Source organism: Aphis gossypii, chromosome 3 (assembly GCF_020184175.1).
Source record: "Aphis gossypii isolate Hap1 chromosome 3, ASM2018417v2, whole genome shotgun sequence".
Taxonomy (NCBI): domain Eukaryota; kingdom Metazoa; phylum Arthropoda; class Insecta; order Hemiptera; family Aphididae; genus Aphis; species Aphis gossypii.
Window position 1 is genome coordinate 29,583,682 of NC_065532.1, and position 18,858 is coordinate 29,602,539.

The window sequence follows — 18,858 nt, forward strand, 5'->3', positions numbered from 1 at the left end:
TCAATTCAAATTATTAAACAAATATTAAGAGGACGTCGTATCCGCATGTATTTTCTCCGTTTTACTATTTTATATAAACCAAAACATAACAGTTTTAATATTAGAGTGAAGTAAATTATTATCAAATTTTAAGGTAAAAACATTATCACGCTGGTATAATGTTCTCTTAAAGTGACCTAATCAATGTTGAGGTATATTAAAACTATAGGTTCTGTATAACAAAGAATATTATCTGATTTTATTTTTATTTGATTTTCAGTGGGAACCAAATTACGTCACATATTATGGATTAATAAAAAAAACAAATAATAAGTAAATAAAGACATATAGCACGAAAGACCTTTTAAAATATTATTTTATTTTATTTTATAGTAATTTTCGTCACTCTAAGTGCACTTTTTAATAATTTGTCTTCGAAATGTCTCACAATTGAACATATATTAGACAAAGTATTAAAAAAAACCTTGGTGTAATATTCTCATACAAAAAATATGTAGGCTGGTATTTTAACAATGAGAAATATTACACCTGGTTTTTTATCTGATATGGTTGAATATTTTAATGTTGTATGTTATTTATGCATTTGTAGTATCAACAGATGCGATAGTAGTAAATTATATATACTTAGATTTTAGATCATAAATGATTTGTTAATTTTGTTTAATTAGTGTTAAAAATTTGATAAGTATTGTTTTTCACTTGTGTTTCATTACACTTAACTGTAATAATTTATTTTATATTACCTTAAAGATATATGTTTAATTAGCTATGCTAATTTAATTTACAAAATTGTATGTATATTACAAAATTTTAATTTACAATTGTCAATATTAAAAAAATATAAAAATATGTATATTTTACAATTGGAGAATGGAATTCTTTGTTAGTATGAGATAAAATAATAAATGTCAATGAAAAAACTGATGCTATGGCATCCCGTTTTCATCACAAGTTTTGTAGGTACTGTAATATAATAAGTAGTTATCACAAAATCTGAAACTTTCCAGTAAAAATTACTACTTAACTGTTTTAAATTGTTCATATTATTTAGTTTCGTAAACTGTAATTCTATATTTTTTTTCACCTCTTGTTATTTGTCAATTTATTATAAAAGTACATTTTTTAAAATAAATTTTTCAGATATACAGCTAGACTTTATTTCATTAATATTCCAACTATTTTTTTTTAAATATTTCAATATTTAAATCATTTTAAATGTCTATATCTATACTTATAAGTTTATGCATATTCCTTGTTTGTATTATTTTTTATTCAGAACGTGATTTATTCCTTTTTAAACGAACTCGTCTGGTCGTTGAAAATCGTTTTTTTAACGCCATGATTCATCATCGTTTTCGAATTTAAAATGACATACCTTAAATCTCCCATGTGACCTAGCTATAACAATTTGTGGTTCACTATGCGTGTGAAATACGCCTTTGACGATAAGAAATTTTATCTAAAATATAATAATAGCAATTTAATTTTAAGGAATGCACTATTGGATATCACGTACACAATGAATTAAAATATAGTACCTATTAATTAATATATGTGTATTGTATATGTGTGGAAATGGTATAATTTACCGAAAGAGAAATTCGATGTTTATTTATTAAGTCTTCTATGGAATATGTTAATACTCTATATTTGTACTCTGGTTTCGATGTATTAGCAAGGTTGGTTTATTAGTTTAATATCCATCATTTGCATTGTGTTTTCGTAATAACAAAGGTACTTTATTAAAACGCACATTTATAGAACATATTATTATGATTTAAACTCATAACTTATCTGTATGTCCAAAATCAATAAAATGTTATTGAATATCGGATATTTAAAAACTTGGAAATACTTATTCACTGTCACTATTATGTATAATACTCTTACAAAATTTTAAAACTTTAGTATATTAATTAATTTGCAAATTCAAATAATATATGTATTGTAATCAAAAAATATATATTTCATCAATCTTTACCAAAATAATAGCATAGACTTTGTTTGAAACTAACTTATTTCTATACAAATCCAATCTAATGCAATTTTTTTATATGAATTACAAATATAGAATTTTGATATGGAATAAAATATTCAAAAGATAAGATAGATCTCTGCTTTTTTTTGTTTATCAACTTTCATCCATTGATAATTAAATTATTTCTCGGTCTCAGTGGCCCAACAATTATTTTTATTCAAGACTTAATATTAACGCTATTTCTTAATCTAGTTCCTGACTAAACAAATAAATGCTTAAATCACTACAGATTTCCTCTCATGAAAATATTATATTTCAACTTCAATGAATCACGTCAATTGTTGTTGGATCATTGATTCCAAATGTCTATAAAAAATAATAATACTAGTCGATGTATTATTAATCAATCATAAAATTCTATATTTGTTATATTTTATTTTATATTAATTACCTACAAACATGTATAAAGTTCTTGTTTGTTTTTTATACATAACACATTATAATAAAATTGGGGAAAAAAATTATTTTTAAATAATTATGAATGGTTTTTTTTAATTAAAATTATTTATTTTTATTATTATTGTTATTATATTAAATATTAGCTTTGCTAATATGGGCCATTAGATTAAGATGATATTATAATTTACATAATTTAAATAACAATTTAGTAAATATAAAATGGAGACTTATGAGTTTATGACTAGGTACTAAACATTGTATTGTTTGAGCCAAATGTATTTTTCTATTTCAGTACTTTTGAGGAATGATATAATGTATTCTGGTTGGCAGTCAATTCCGATTATTTCACAGAAGTTCTCTAATATGTTGTGCTCTTTTCTTTTTTTTTCGTTGCATCTATAGGTATTATATCGTCAAGACTACTCCGCTTGAAGTACATTCTGCCGGTGGTTGATTTTGAATGAAGTGTCCATGTGTAAGATGGGTGTGGCCTGTTCTCAATTGTTTATTATTATTATTATTTCTGTTTTAAATTATATTTTGTTTTATTTCCCTTAATTTTTATTTTTTTTTTTTTTTTTGGTTTTACCAATGGTTTTGCAAGATAATTTGTTAAGTTTTTATTTTATAAGGGTTTTTTTATGTCTTGAATTGTAGTAAGTTTTAGCTTGAGAGACTCGGATACTGTTATTTATTTTCTCACATAAAAAAGTCATCGTTTAAGTCGTTTTCATATATTTTGCAATATCCTGGTGTTTAACAAGCTGGATATTCTTGTTCTAATAAATTGATTTATACTTGCTTATTAATTTAAACATATTTTCAAATGTAATAATATTATATATATATATATATATATATATATTTTTACATTATGGTTTAAATTTTAAATGTATCGACTATAATCGAATTATATTTTTATATTCCTACATTTTCACATTTATAATCTACTTATATTATAAATCTTATGAGTTAAACCATGAAATAAGTTTATAGTTAAACTATTTAATTATTTCCTGAATTCCTATAGTAAAGTTAAACTCATAATCGTTATGAATTATTGATTGTAAATAATATATTAATTTTTATATAAGAAAGTACATTACATACGATATTTTAGTTATTGTTTAATATTATGTTTATAAATATTCTAAAAAACATTTTTATAGTTAAAATTGTTATTTATTATATTTGAATTCGAATTATTGATTTGACTTACTTACTGTTTTTAGAAAAAAAAAAATGGACAATACCAAAATAAATATATATACGTGTATTTAAAATATACATATTCATAAAATGAATGTAATGTACAATCATGTGTGTTAACATAATACAGTGTTATTTTTAAGGGTCCCATATTTTATTTTGTATATAGTACCCTATATTTCCGTTATGTTTGTCCGTCAGTCGTGTAATTCATTGTCATGGTTACCTACACTATTGTTTCTTTTATCAAAATATCATAATTTAATGTTACTTCTAGAATCCTAAATTCATAACGTTTTATCGAATGGTAATTAAATAATTCATTATTTTAGATCTTTAGTGTACCATATTTTATGTGACAGTCAATATATCATTAGAAGTTTAGATGTGATTAATGTTTGAAAAATTTATAAAAAAAAACATTGAATAATTTTGAACACAATGACTTGATATTTATTTATTATCGTGATGCTTTAAAATTCACAATTCATTTAAAATAATTAGAAAATTTATTATAATACCCTTTTAGCATTATTTTTTTTTTTTTTAATTCTTTAAATTGAAACAATTTAAAAATATTTTAATATTTTTAATACTTGTTATTATTATTTCAATGTCATTCAATGTTCTAATTGTATTAATTTATTTTTAATAGTATAATATGAAATATTTAAATAATACAACTTAGGAACCATGTTTTGCTGTATAAGTAGTGGGTCATGTATGTTGCATATAACATTGGGTAAGTATACCAAACAATGTATAGTAATTTGTCTATAATATGATAATATATATTTTTTTTAAATTTTTTCAGTGAAAAACTGTCGTTGAGTGAATATTCTAGTTTGCTCTTAGGTAACATTTTTGTTAAATTATTTCAATTATTAAGAAATCTAATAAAATATTTTTTTTTTTTTTATCCCACATTTTAGCTAATGAATAGAACAAGTACCCTTATTCGACGTTTATGATAAAAAAAAAAAAAAAAAAAACACGATGACTGATACCTACACTGATAGGCAATTAATATCAAACATCGTCGTAAAATCAATACAATTGCGTTGCTCAGAATCTAAAATATACATTTTCTAAATGTTAAAACAATATTCACTTTTTAACGGTAACACAATTTCAGAATACAGATGTCAAAGACTATAATATGTTATGTCTTACAATTGCTTGGATTAACCACATATTCAATTTAGACCCCAAATAAATTCGTTTGCTTAACATAGAATGGTGGTGGGTGGCAATCAAACGCTTCAGTTTACATATCCATCATTCTCATAATGTAATTTACTGTTGAGTATATAATAATGTTTGATGTATATATTATTATAATTTAAATAAAATCGCTAATATTAAATAAAAAGTAAATAAATTTTAAAATATTATCTTTATTATTGATTATTTTATCAGGTACAATACATTGAAATATACAAATCAAGATCATAAGACGTATGAACGATTTGTGGTTATATTTATCTAAGTCGACGAGTAAGCCATTATAGAAACAAAAAGCTAATAGATGAGATTATGTTTTGATTATAATTTATAATATACAATGTGAGAGTCATTATGGGGATTATATGGAGTATAGAGTATACCTATAGACCACTAACCACACGTAGAAATATTGTCTTGACTTTGGACTTTCTCAACAATAACGATAGTGGTCAAATATAGCTAATATTTGTATTAAATATAGAACTCAGTCATAAATCATACACAAAAATAATATCTATGTAGAATAATAATTATAAAACGATTTAATTTGAATACCACAACTCACTTGTTTTAAGATATTATATCTAATATACGTTAAATATCAAACTAGTGTAGCAGGTAATGGACGACTCATTTTACATAAAAGGAATATTTGTAAATTTTTATTATAGTTCTTTAAGTTGAAGTCCTAAACTTATCCTAACTTATCTATTAGGTTAAAAGTTAATCCGGTTGAAATTAATATTGCTAAATATGATAACGTTATAAAGATATACTAAAAATTTATAATTTATCAGTGATTAAGTGAATGTAAACAAACCATAATATTGTGATGTTGGTCAATGTATAAACTAGGATGTGATATTCAAAAATAATTTCGAATTTTATTCATAATATTATGATAAAAATATAACAGTAAATAGTTTTTATCACGTCACTATTTTTTTCAATATTATAAAAAAATTGAAATTCTTATTGCATAATATTGAATATTGATGTATTAGAGTGTACATGATTTTAATGGATTACATTTTATAGGTATAAGAATTATGGTATTCGTCAATTTGTATGTATCTTAAGTTATTCTATTATTTTCTTAATTTTTTATAACCACGTTCTTAATTCTTAGTAACTTTAGTATTTAAAAATAATAATTTTTAGGTCATCACTTCAAAACATAAATAACTTTGATAATAAATCATAAAGTACCTACATACATATAGGATTCAAATTAATAAATTTGAAATTAACACATGACAAAATATTTACAACTAATTTAGGTTCGATTTTTTTCTATTGTAATAAATAAATATGGTCTGAAAATCAATTTCTTATTGTTTTAAATACTTAAAACTATCTGTGAAAAATACATTACGAATTTATAACATCTTTATTCAAACATTATAAACATTATTTTTTAGTTTGAAAATGATTCTGTCGGTGTATGGGTTTATATATTATTCCAAATATTTTTATTAAATAAATAAATCAAGATTGTAAATGACGTATATCTTTTGCATTAAAATATAGTACCAAGTACATATTTACAATTCTTTCTCATATACTATGAAACATTTCAAGGTTTTCAGAAAAAGTTTAAGATAACTCTGACAAACAAACCCAATTTAATATATAGTTGATATAATAATTTATAAAAAATATTCTCTTGAATTTATGTTAAAAAATACATTGTTTTACATTACTTTATTAATTATATATTTTTTTTTTGATCGTTATAATATTTCATGTTTAATTATTTTTATTTAAAATTAATTATAAAATAGTTTAAAATATAAGAAATAATTATCTATGAGCTAGAAATTAATGCATTTCAAAGAATTGTTGTTTTAAACAAAAAGTTGTGAATTTAAAATTAAATATTTTGGAAAACATCTTAGTCAATTAATATATATATATAAACAGATTAACTATTTAATTAAATGTAATACTATTATTCTACAAAACTTGCATTCTTATTTATTGCGTAAAACCTGTATACATTAATTTTATGATTTTAGATGTTATTGAACTTGATCTATAACAAAATAACAACTAAAATTAATCTTTATATATGATTCTGGTTGTTAAAACTACTTGCCCGAAGGATTTTTATTTTATTTGATTTGATTTCATATGAAATATAACATATATATTATTTATAAAACAGATTGTATTTCTATTGCATCTATTTTTTTTAAATATAAAAACATATTAAAAAAAAAAAAAATTGAAAATTGTATCAATCAGACTTTTCTAAGCTCTTTAATAATCACTTTTTTCTTTTAAAAACAAAAGATAATACATTTATGAATAAATAGTACATGAGGGATTCATAATGGTATGCCATCATTATTCAGTTAGTATAATAATATAGTAGCACGTGGGTAGAATAATATTTTAACAAACTGAAATATATTTAAATGGTCGTATTTTTGTTAATAAAAAATATTTTAAAGAAGAATTTTGAAATCGTCTTATAGTATAATAATTAAATGAAAACATGATAAATTCCATTTGTATAATATAAGTATTTAATTTCTTAATATACATATATATTTTTTTAAATTTGTAAGTGTGCTTTTATTTTTTTTTTCAAATTCATACCAAAAATTAACAACAATTATTATGTGTACGTCGTATTACTAAAACTGAAAATAATAAAAATTAAATATAGTATGCATCGATATTTTTAAATAAATTGATGAAATAACTCAATAGATTATGTAAAATATTCAATATTATTACTGTAATGATTTAAAAATAAGTATTTATTTGGAAAACATTTTTTACTGAAATCGATTTTAAGTAATAATTAAACTATAATAGTATTTTGGTTTCAATAAAATAGTTAAAACCAATATTAATGATCCATTGTTGTCCTAAAGTTCAGCCCATTTTGTTAGAATGAACGCATACCTATGTTCAACTTTACTATACAGTTTCACATACCTCGATGTGGCTATATGTCACTATTGTTGTTGTTGTGTACCGTGCCTTCGTTGAGTGGACTGTATCCGATTGGTTGCCGTGCGTTCGTTCTTGTTGGTTTGGCTGTGTTATTGCCTACGGTCCGACTGCGCAAGTCTGCCCTTGGTGGGTCTTACTGCAGTCGTCACGTAGGCAATGGTCCCTTAGCTGCGCAAGTCTGCCCGGGTGGGTCTTGCTACAGCCAGGTGCCGTGGACGTTCAGAGTTCCCAAAACCGCGCAAGTCTGCCTGGGTAGGTCTTGCTACGGTTGAGGTAGTCTGAATACTGACTGATTTTGTGCTCCGCACTGGTATTTATAGACGGCGGCGCTGTGTAATCGCTGAAGCTGCCGAAGCCACCCGAGCTTGTCTTCGATTGTGGTCGTAACTACGGTCTCCGTGGCCTGTGATTCGTTGACGTCTGAAGATACGCAATCCCTGGCTTGTGATTGGCTAAAGCGCGTGGGCGCGTCCCCGTCTTATCATAGAACGCGGGACCGGCCGTTTTGTAACGTGTGGCACCGTAGCCAGCGTGCAGACCCGGGCTCCTCCGGCGCAGAGCGCGCGGGTCGCCGAACGCTTTGTTCTTGCTCGCCCATGAGCCCTTATGCCGTTACTGGTGTAATGAACATTTATGACACAGTACATAGATTCGGCCCTTTACAGTCGGCGGGAGGTTAGTAGCTCACCTGTACGCCTCCCGACGTCAAACGTGCCCGTTGCAGCGTTATTCGCGACGATCGACCACAGTGTGCCGACCGACTGTATACCGAATCTCATGCTGTTGTGCAACGTATTTGGCCAACGGCCCCGTACAAATAAGATAAATGTTAACAGAAAATATACCTTTTTATTTGTGGACAAAACATAATAATAATCGGAGAATACGTCGACGTGTGGCGCGAACATATTCCCCCCCGGCAAATGCTTTAGGACTGTGGTTCCCCTTGTGTAGGCAGCAATACGAGTTTCGTACTTGGTCGCTTTTTGGTACCACTTCTTGTTTTGATGGTAACAACTCGAACTAATCCATAAGATCCCTGATGCAGCTGGATAATCCTGTCCAAGTGCCACGTCAGTGATGGTTGGTTGGTCCTAGTGTTGGTGATATTGAATGGTCGCTCGGTGAAATATAACTCATCATCGCGGGGTTGCCAATATGTTCCCAATATTTTTGTTAAGCCGTTGTTCCCTTCGTGCATGTACTTGTGGATTTCTCCAAGATCCTCCGGTGAAAGACTGTTGAGAAGAGCCGGATGGTTGGCGCACCATTTGCAGAGTTTGAACTTGCCACCATTACATAGTTGGATTAATTGATTACGCGGTTCCAGAGTTTTAGTTGAAGTATCAGCACCGGTTAGCACATTGTCCACATAGAACTCCTTGTTGATAACTTCGGCGGCTAATGGATACTTGATTCCGTCATCCTGGGTGAGCTGAGCGAGAGTCCGAGTTGCTAAGTATGAGGCTGAAGAGTTGCCGTAGGTGACCGTTTGCAATGTGAAAATCCTTAAAGGTTGATGCGGGTGTAGCGCTCGTCCGGACTGCACCTTGTATGCGTTGTATATTCCCTTTTGCACCGTGATCCGATTCCGAGGAGTTTTTGTGCTGGGCTTAATTCTTCCAGTTCCCAAACTCTGGATAGTCTGTTCCAAGCGATCATCGATATGAACTGGTGTTGATGCAGCTGTTGATCCCTTAACATTGAAGTGGTTGTTCTTTCCTGACGCGACCCAGCCGAGCACCGTTTCTTGAAATAGTAGAGGCGGAATTGAAATTTGTCGAAGTTGGCCTGGGCAAATCCGTTTGTAGAATGTTCCTGTACCATTTAATATTTCCACGCGATCAGGAGCCCAAACTTGAGGATCAGCTAGCTGTATGTCCTTCGGTATTTTTAATGGGGTTGTAGGAAACTGAGTTGGTAATTGCCCGATGAATTTTGAAATTACGATACACTCCAGAGTTGTACAAAAATCGTTGACTCTCGACCTTATCTTGCATAGAACACTGCAATTAGACTGACCACTTGACTGCGTTGTTCCGATAATCGACGTTGGAGAACTTCTCATTTTGAAACATAGGTGGGTTGCCAGACGTGTAGTTATGATGTTGCATTGTGATCCGGAAGCGAGTATGTACCGTGCTAAGTGGGTTGAGGAAGAGCTGTAGGCGAACACGAGGGCGGTTGACAGAAGCTCCGTGGTCTGCTGTAATTGCTATTGATTTTTCTCGCCAGTTTCCGTGGCTGCTACCGCCTGAACTCCCGTTGAGAAATCTATATGTAATAATGTATGGTGCTTACCTTGACAAGTCCTGCAATACCCATGTGAACAGTGCCTAGCCGCGTGATCCGGCAGGAGGCAGTTGTAACATAGTCGTTTTGAACGCACGTGTTCTCTGCGTGCGTTGATGGTCATTCCCAGAAACTCTCGGCAAGCGTACAGCGGATGTTGGCCGCCACTGCATGTTGTACATGATGAGATTGACTTGTCAGTAGTGGCGAAGGCGGTGGTGTAGGATCGCTTTTTTGGTGCGTACTGATTAGTGTTGGCGTCATATGAGGTTGGTCGTGCTGCTTGACCGTAGTTTGATCTTGTTTCAATGGACTCCAGAATCAGGCATCGTTGATTCAAGAATGTAAGATAATCTTGCATTGAAGGAAGTGAGTTGCTGGAGCGGCTAGATTCCCACAGACGGTGTGATTCCACGTCCAATTTTTCTACCATTAGGTGGATGACCAGGGCATCCCAATGATCTACCGGAAGCTTGAGAGCCTTCAAGGCTCGTAGATGACTATTTAAACCGTTCTGATGCCTTCTCAAATTAACTGACGATGCTATTGCTATTGGTGACATACTGCATACTGCATGGATGTGGATTCCGACCATTTTTCGATTGTTGTCATATCGTTCGCGTAACTGTTCCCAAGCTGACACATAGTTCGCAGATGAAGTTTCCAAGGACTCAATGACTTGAGCCGCCTCGTTTTTCAATGAAGATTTGAGATAGTGCAACTTTTGGATATCCGGAAGGTGGTTGTTGCTATGAACAAGTGATTCAAACGTGTCCCGATAGCTCAGCCACTGTTTGTAATCTCCGTTGAATTCCGGCAGTGAGATTGGCGGCAGTCTTATAGCTGATTGAGTGTCATATCGTCCCATGTTGTCCGCAGAGCCTTGGCGGCTTGAGGCTTCGCTTGCTCTTCTTTGATTTGTTTTTGTAGATTCAAGAAAGACCATAGCCGGTGAAATAGTCTCATAGTAGGCTGTTTCTACAGCCAAGCGTTCTTCTAGCTGTTCTTCACGGGGATCCAATATTTCTATACGAGTTTGACTGTTGAGGAAGTCTCCATAAGCAGATTCAAGCCTCGTAGTTCGCATTCCTAGTTCCATGACCGTCGATGGATTTGAAAAGTTGCCGTTGTCAAAGAATTTCTGAAAGGCAGTGATCTGCCGCTTCATTACTCCCCGACGGCTGACGAGATCTCTTAGTTCGGCAGCCATCCTGATCCGGCTCGAAGATGACCAATGTTGTGTACCGTGCCTTCGTTGAGTGGACTGTATCCGATTGGTTGCCGTGCGTTCGTTCTTGTTGGTTTGGCTGTGTTATTGCCTACGGTCCGACTGCGCAAGTCTGCCCTTGGTGGGTCTTACTGCAGTCGTCACGTAGGCAATGGTCCCTTAGCTGCGCAAGTCTGCCCGGGTGGGTCTTGCTACAGCCAGGTGCCGTGGACGTTCAGAGTTCCCAAAACCGCGCAAGTCTGCCTGGGTAGGTCTTGCTACGGTTGAGGTAGTCTGAATACTGACTGATTTTGTGCTCCGCACTGGTATTTATAGACGGCGGCGCTGTGTAATCGCTGAAGCTGCCGAAGCCACCCGAGCTTGTCTTCGATTGTGGTCGTAACTACGGTCTCCGTGGCCTGTGATTCGTTGACGTCTGAAGATACGCAATCCCTGGCTTGTGATTGGCTAAAGCGCGTGGGCGCGTCCCCGTCTTATCATAGAACGCGGGACCGGCCGTTTTGTAACGTGTGGCACCGTAGCCAGCGTGCAGACCCGGGCTCCTCCGGCGCAGAGCGCGCGGGTCGCCGAACGCTTTGTTCTTGCTCGCCCATGAGCCCTTATGCCGTTACTGGTGTAATGAACATTTATGACACAGTACATAGATTCGGCCCTTTACAGTCGGCGGGAGGTTAGTAGCTCACCTGTACGCCTCCCGACGTCAAACGTGCCCGTTGCAGCGTTTATTCGCGACGATCGACCACAGTGTGCCGACCGACTGTATACCGAATCTCATGCTGTTGTGCAACGTATTTGGCCAACGGCCCCGTACAAATAAGATAAATGTTAACAGAAAATATACCTTTTTATTTGTGGACAAAACATAATAATAATCGGAGAATACGTCGACGTGTGGCGCGAACATATTCCCCCCCGGCAAATGCTTTAGGACTGTGGTTCCCCTTGTGTAGGCAGCAATACGAGTTTCGTACTTGGTCGCTTTTTGGTACCACTTCTTGTTTTGATGGTAACAACTCGAACTAATCCATAAGATCCCTGATGCAGCTGGATAATCCTGTCCAAGTGCCACGTCAGTGATGGTTGGTTGGTCCTAGTGTTGGTGATATTGAATGGTCGCTCGGTGAAATATAACTCATCATCGCGGGGTTGCCAATATGTTCCCAATATTTTTGTTAAGCCGTTGTTCCCTTCGTGCATGTACTTGTGGATTTCTCCAAGATCCTCCGGTGAAAGACTGTTGAGAAGAGCCGGATGGTTGGCGCACCATTTGCAGAGTTTGAACTTGCCACCATTACATAGTTGGATTAATTGATTACGCGGTTCCAGAGTTTTAGTTGAAGTATCAGCACCGGTTAGCACATTGTCCACATAGAACTCCTTGTTGATAACTTCGGCGGCTAATGGATACTTGATTCCGTCATCCTGGGTGAGCTGAGCGAGAGTCCGAGTTGCTAAGTATGAGGCTGAAGAGTTGCCGTAGGTGACCGTTTGCAATGTGAAAATCCTTAAAGGTTGATGCGGGTGTAGCGCTCGTCCGGACTGCACCTTGTATGCGTTGTATATTCCCTTTTGCACCGTGATCCGATTCCGAGGAGTTTTTGTGCTGGGCTTAATTCTTCCAGTTCCCAAACTCTGGATAGTCTGTTCCAAGCGATCATCGATATGAACTGGTGTTGATGCAGCTGTTGATCCCTTAACATTGAAGTGGTTGTTCTTTCCTGACGCGACCCAGCCGAGCACCGTTTCTTGAAATAGTAGAGGCGGAATTGAAATTTGTCGAAGTTGGCCTGGGCAAATCCGTTTGTAGAATGTTCCTGTACCATTTAATATTTCCACGCGATCAGGAGCCCAAACTTGAGGATCAGCTAGCTGTATGTCCTTCGGTATTTTTAATGGGGTTGTAGGAAACTGAGTTGGTAATTGCCCGATGAATTTTGAAATTACGATACACTCCAGAGTTGTACAAAAATCGTTGACTCTCGACCTTATCTTGCATAGAACACTGCAATTAGACTGACCACTTGACTGCGTTGTTCCGATAATCGACGTTGGAGAACTTCTCATTTTGAAACATAGGTGGGTTGCCAGACGTGTAGTTATGATGTTGCATTGTGATCCGGAAGCGAGTATGTACCGTGCTAAGTGGGTTGAGGAAGAGCTGTAGGCGAACACGAGGGCGGTTGACAGAAGCTCCGTGGTCTGCTGTAATTGCTATTGATTTTTCTCGCCAGTTTCCGTGGCTGCTACCGCCTGAACTCCCGTTGAGAAATCTATATGTAATAATGTATGGTGCTTACCTTGACAAGTCCTGCAATACCCATGTGAACAGTGCCTAGCCGCGTGATCCGGCAGGAGGCAGTTGTAACATAGTCGTTTTGAACGCACGTGTTCTCTGCGTGCGTTGATGGTCATTCCCAGAAACTCTCGGCAAGCGTACAGCGGATGTTGGCCGCCACTGCATGTTGTACATGATGAGATTGACTTGTCAGTAGTGGCGAAGGCGGTGGTGTAGGATCGCTTTTTTGGTGCGTACTGATTAGTGTTGGCGTCATATGAGGTTGGTCGTGCTGCTTGACCGTAGTTTGATCTTGTTTCAATGGACTCCAGAATCAGGCATCGTTGATTCAAGAATGTAAGATAATCTTGCATTGAAGGAAGTGAGTTGCTGGAGCGGCTAGATTCCCACAGACGGTGTGATTCCACGTCCAATTTTTCTACCATTAGGTGGATGACCAGGGCATCCCAATGATCTACCGGAAGCTTGAGAGCCTTCAAGGCTCGTAGATGACTATTTAAACCGTTCTGATGCCTTCTCAAATTAACTGACGATGCTATTGCTATTGGTGACATACTGCATACTGCATGGATGTGGATTCCGACCATTTTTCGATTGTTGTCATATCGTTCGCGTAACTGTTCCCAAGCTGACACATAGTTCGCAGATGAAGTTTCCAAGGACTCAATGACTTGAGCCGCCTCGTTTTTCAATGAAGATTTGAGATAGTGCAACTTTTGGATATCCGGAAGGTGGTTGTTGCTATGAACAAGTGATTCAAACGTGTCCCGATAGCTCAGCCACTGTTTGTAATCTCCGTTGAATTCCGGCAGTGAGATTGGCGGCAGTCTTATAGCTGATTGAGTGTCATATCGTCCCATGTTGTCCGCAGAGCCTTGGCGGCTTGAGGCTTCGCTTGCTCTTCTTTGATTTGTTTTTGTAGATTCAAGAAAGACCATAGCCGGTGAAATAGTCTCATAGTAGGCTGTTTCTACAGCCAAGCGTTCTTCTAGCTGTTCTTCACGGGGATCCAATATTTCTATACGAGTTTGACTGTTGAGGAAGTCTCCATAAGCAGATTCAAGCCTCGTAGTTCGCATTCCTAGTTCCATGACCGTCGATGGATTTGAAAAGTTGCCGTTGTCAAGAATTTCTGAAAGGCAGTGATCTGCCGTTCATTACTCCCCGACGGCTGACGAGATCTCTTAGTTCGGCAGCCATCCTGATCCGGCTCGAAGATGACCAATGTTGTGTACCGTGCCTTCGTTGAGTGGACTGTATCCGATTGGTTGCCGTGCGTTCGTTCTTGTTGGTTTGGCTGTGTTATTGCCTACGGTCCGACTGCGCAAGTCTGCCCTGGTGGGTCTTACTGCAGTCGTCACGTAGGCAATGGTCCCTTAGCTGCGCAAGTCTGCCCGGGTGGGTCTTGCTACAGCCAGGTGCCGTGGACGTTCAGAGTTCCCAAAACCGCGCAAGTCTGCCTGGGTAGGTCTTGCTACGGTTGAGGTAGTCTGAATACTGACTGATTTTGTGCTCCGCACTGGTATTTATAGACGGCGGCGCTGTGTAATCGCTGAAGCTGCCGAAGCCACCCGAGCTTGTCTTCGATTGTGGTCGTAACTACGGTCTCCGTGGCCTGTGATTCGTTGACGTCTGAAGATACGCAATCCCTGGCTTGTGATTGGCTAAAGCGCGTGGGCGCGTCCCCGTCTTATCATAGAACGCGGGACCGGCCGTTTTGTAACGTGTGGCACCGTAGCCAGCGTGCAGACCCGGGCTCCTCCGGCGCAGAGCGCGCGGGTCGCCGAACGCTTTGTTCTTGCTCGCCCATGAGCCCTTATGCCGTTACTGGTGTAATGAACATTTATGACACAGTACATAGATTCGGCCCTTTACAGTCGGCGGGAGGTTAGTAGCTCACCTGTACGCCTCCCGACGTCAAACGTGCCCGTTGCAGCGTTTATTCGCGACGATCGACCACAGTGTGCCGACCGACTGTATACCGAATCTCATGCTGTTGTGCAACGTATTTGGCCAACGGCCCCGTACAAATAAGATAAATGTTAACAGAAAATATACCTTTTTATTTGTGGACAAAACATAATAATAATCGGAGAATACGTCGACGTGTGGCGCGAACAGTTGTTCCTCTTTTTAATTAACGATCTTGGTCAACTACTTGGTAGTTACAAACAGTTAATATTTGTTATTACTTGAGACTGATAATGAAAATATTTATAGAATCTAAATTTTCATAACTTCATGTCTTTATCCTAGTTCTTTTAGGTAGTTTTATTTGTTTATAAATACTTTCATGTGTAATTTAAATAATGTATCTTGTACCTAACAAAATTACCAAATCATCATAACTTTATAGTTTTTACAGCTTTAGTTTATAGTTATAATATTATATTGGTGTAGTTTATGCTTGGTAAATTAATCTGCGTAAAAAGTCAATTATCTATAAAATACAAAATATTATGCACAATAATTTCATTGATTGCTTCAATTTAGTTTTTAAACAATTTTTGTTTATCAAAAATTTAGATCAGTAGAATCTGTTTTTAAATAAAGTGATTTATGATTGCTTTTAAGTTTTAAGACACAAATCTTTGTAGTGACTCATCCAAATACTGTACCTCATATTTTTAAAATAACTTTCTATTGTTGTATTTATGACTGAGTAAAACATCAATATTTCTGAAAAATCTATCTACGAGTACCTATATTATACGTGTAACGAAAACCGAGTAAGCTAACTTTTATTAAATGCACATTATTTTAACGTTAGATAGATCACTGTATATAGTGTACGACTATATAAGAATGTTAAGAATAATGGGTAAGATACGCAGAAAAGTGGCTGGAACTCATACAATATATTGAGTAGTTCCGTAAGGTTAGGGGTAAGACCATAAAACTTTTTAAGAGAAGTTTAAAAAATGATTTACCATGTTTGAATACTAATTTATTTTTTTGACATAAGACGTTGAAAAAAAATCTATAGTATTCGAGTATTATTATGATACAATTCAATTCAGTTCGCGATGAAATTAATACTATATTATTTTTTAATACCGCATCATTATTAAAATAATGTTATATCTTTTATATTAATATTTTGTTTCAAAATTATTAACTTTGGATTTATAGAACTCTTGCAAATTTAAAATACAGATTTCTTATGAATATGAATTAAATTGTAAATATTATATTAAGTTGTGTGTCTCATTATCAAAATGCTATACATTTAAAATGAGAACAGTTTATGTTAAGTAATGATCAAATAATTCTTTATATTGAATTTATGCTTTTTACGAAAATATTGTTCATACGAGTTAAGTATTAATAACAAAAATAGTCGTTATTTTACCTTTGTACAGATATTAAAACATTAAAAACTGCATAGATTTTATTTTATACGTAATAATATATTTGTTCTCTGTTATTCATATATATATATATATACAATAAGGATTTTGATACATAAAATACTAAATAGATAAATATAATGTTTAATCAATATATTTTAATGTTATAATAAGTAATTATTAAAAACTAAGTTTTTTATTATCGGGTATGATATGTTAACATCAAAAAGTATTAAAATATAAAACAAAATTAAGGATAAATAATAATATATAAAGCACATAGAACTGCTTATATTTCGATGGTTTAGAGTTACTTTTAAAAACACTCTGTGACGTATATTATATTTATGTTGTTGTTTGCATAATACATATTATAAGCTATAAGTAATAACACCAAAAAATATACGCTCGTGGTTCTGAATAAAATACTATATTATTGGTTAGGTAAAATTTATGATTTTTTGAAAATATATTGGATTCTAAAATGTTCCTATATTCAATATTGGTGTAGCTTCTGTAGAAAATTTTGCTGAAACTTATACCTATACATTTTTTGGATGAATAAATTACTTACAGTAGCAAGTGAGGATGGCATTATCAAAAGCCATTTAGTTTAAATGGAGAAAATAATATAAAAAACGTGAATGATAGATATTAGATACCTATTATTCTATTTTGTGAATTGGCGTGAATGCCATTTATCGGTTACGGTTATTCGATGATTATTGTTGTTGTTCGTTTTTTTTCGTATACACAAATAATATAGATTTTTAAACACATATATTCACGAAGAAGTGGTATTTAGGGTAGTGTGTAACCAACTGTTATTTTATGAAGTATATTTACTTTTATTGAATTCAAATAGTTTAATTGAATTTTTTTTTTCTATTTACTTTTTTTTTTTGTTAGGGTTTATTTATTTAGACACCTGTACCTATTAAATAAGTGAAGGAATAATGTGTAAATTTTGATTTTATCCAAATAGTTACACATCAATATTTATCAGAATATTCATAGTATACTACAGATATACCGCTTTTGATAAATGATTTAAATAATTTAAGTATTTTAGTACCATTATCTTTTTATAAATATTTTGGTTAAATAACAATATAATATTAATTTACATGTATAATATTATTGAGAAGCAAAGTATTAAAATTAACTATGATAACTAATTTATACATTTAAAATAATTCTTTAATCAGTGAGGCATTTATGATATTATAATAAAAATTATAAAACTTAATTCATTTATGTGTATATACCTATGTATACATAATACATAAATAAAAATATTATAATAATAGTAGCGCAAAACAGTTATATTATAATATGTACATTTTTTTTCGTCAACTTTTTGTAAAAAGAATAAAATTAACGACATATGTATAACTAATAAAAAGTCTTCATTTACATGTTAATTTAAAATAAAATTTATTTGAATCAGTTCTAAAATTGAGATTTATCATCAATAGAGTTATATGTAAAAGTACTATTTGTAAAAAAAATGTATTCCTTTCAGAAAAATGTTTGAAAAAAAATCTCTTGTATGATATCATAGTTAATATTTACTGTAATAAATAAAGTACTAATTAGTAACTTGATGTTACATTAGATTAAATATCTTATTATATCATATTATATTTTGAACATAAATGTATTGTTTTTTCGTCGTTGAACGTTTTCATTAAGGGTGGTGTCTAATTACAAATTTAATCTATTTGGTACTTTAGTGTAAAAATGCTTTGTCAACTTCGAAGATGATTCTGGTAAAAGATTGGATCTTTTTAGTATCTAGTTTGAGTTAAAAATAGAAAATTTCGAAGAGTTTCAAAACAATTAAGAAAAA

General features: G+C 33.3%; 1 protein-coding gene and 1 long non-coding RNA gene across 2 annotated transcripts; one reads left to right on the forward strand and one right to left on the reverse strand.

Moving 5' to 3' along the window:
- The first annotated feature begins 4,229 nt into the window (after positions 1–4,229).
- Positions 4,230–5,544, forward strand: LOC126551314 (uncharacterized). The gene is made up of 4 exons (XR_007605198.1): positions 4,230–4,388; positions 4,461–4,501; positions 4,579–4,937; positions 5,066–5,544. It is a non-coding gene; the product is annotated as an uncharacterized LOC126551314 (long non-coding RNA).
- An 8,027-nt stretch (positions 5,545–13,571) lies between these two features.
- Positions 13,572–14,747, reverse strand: LOC126551079 (uncharacterized). Its single transcript, XM_050203839.1, has one exon. The coding sequence runs from the start codon at positions 14,745–14,747 to the stop codon at positions 13,572–13,574; it is 1,176 nt and encodes a 391-aa protein (XP_050059796.1).
- Positions 14,748–18,858: the final 4,111 nt, after the last annotated feature.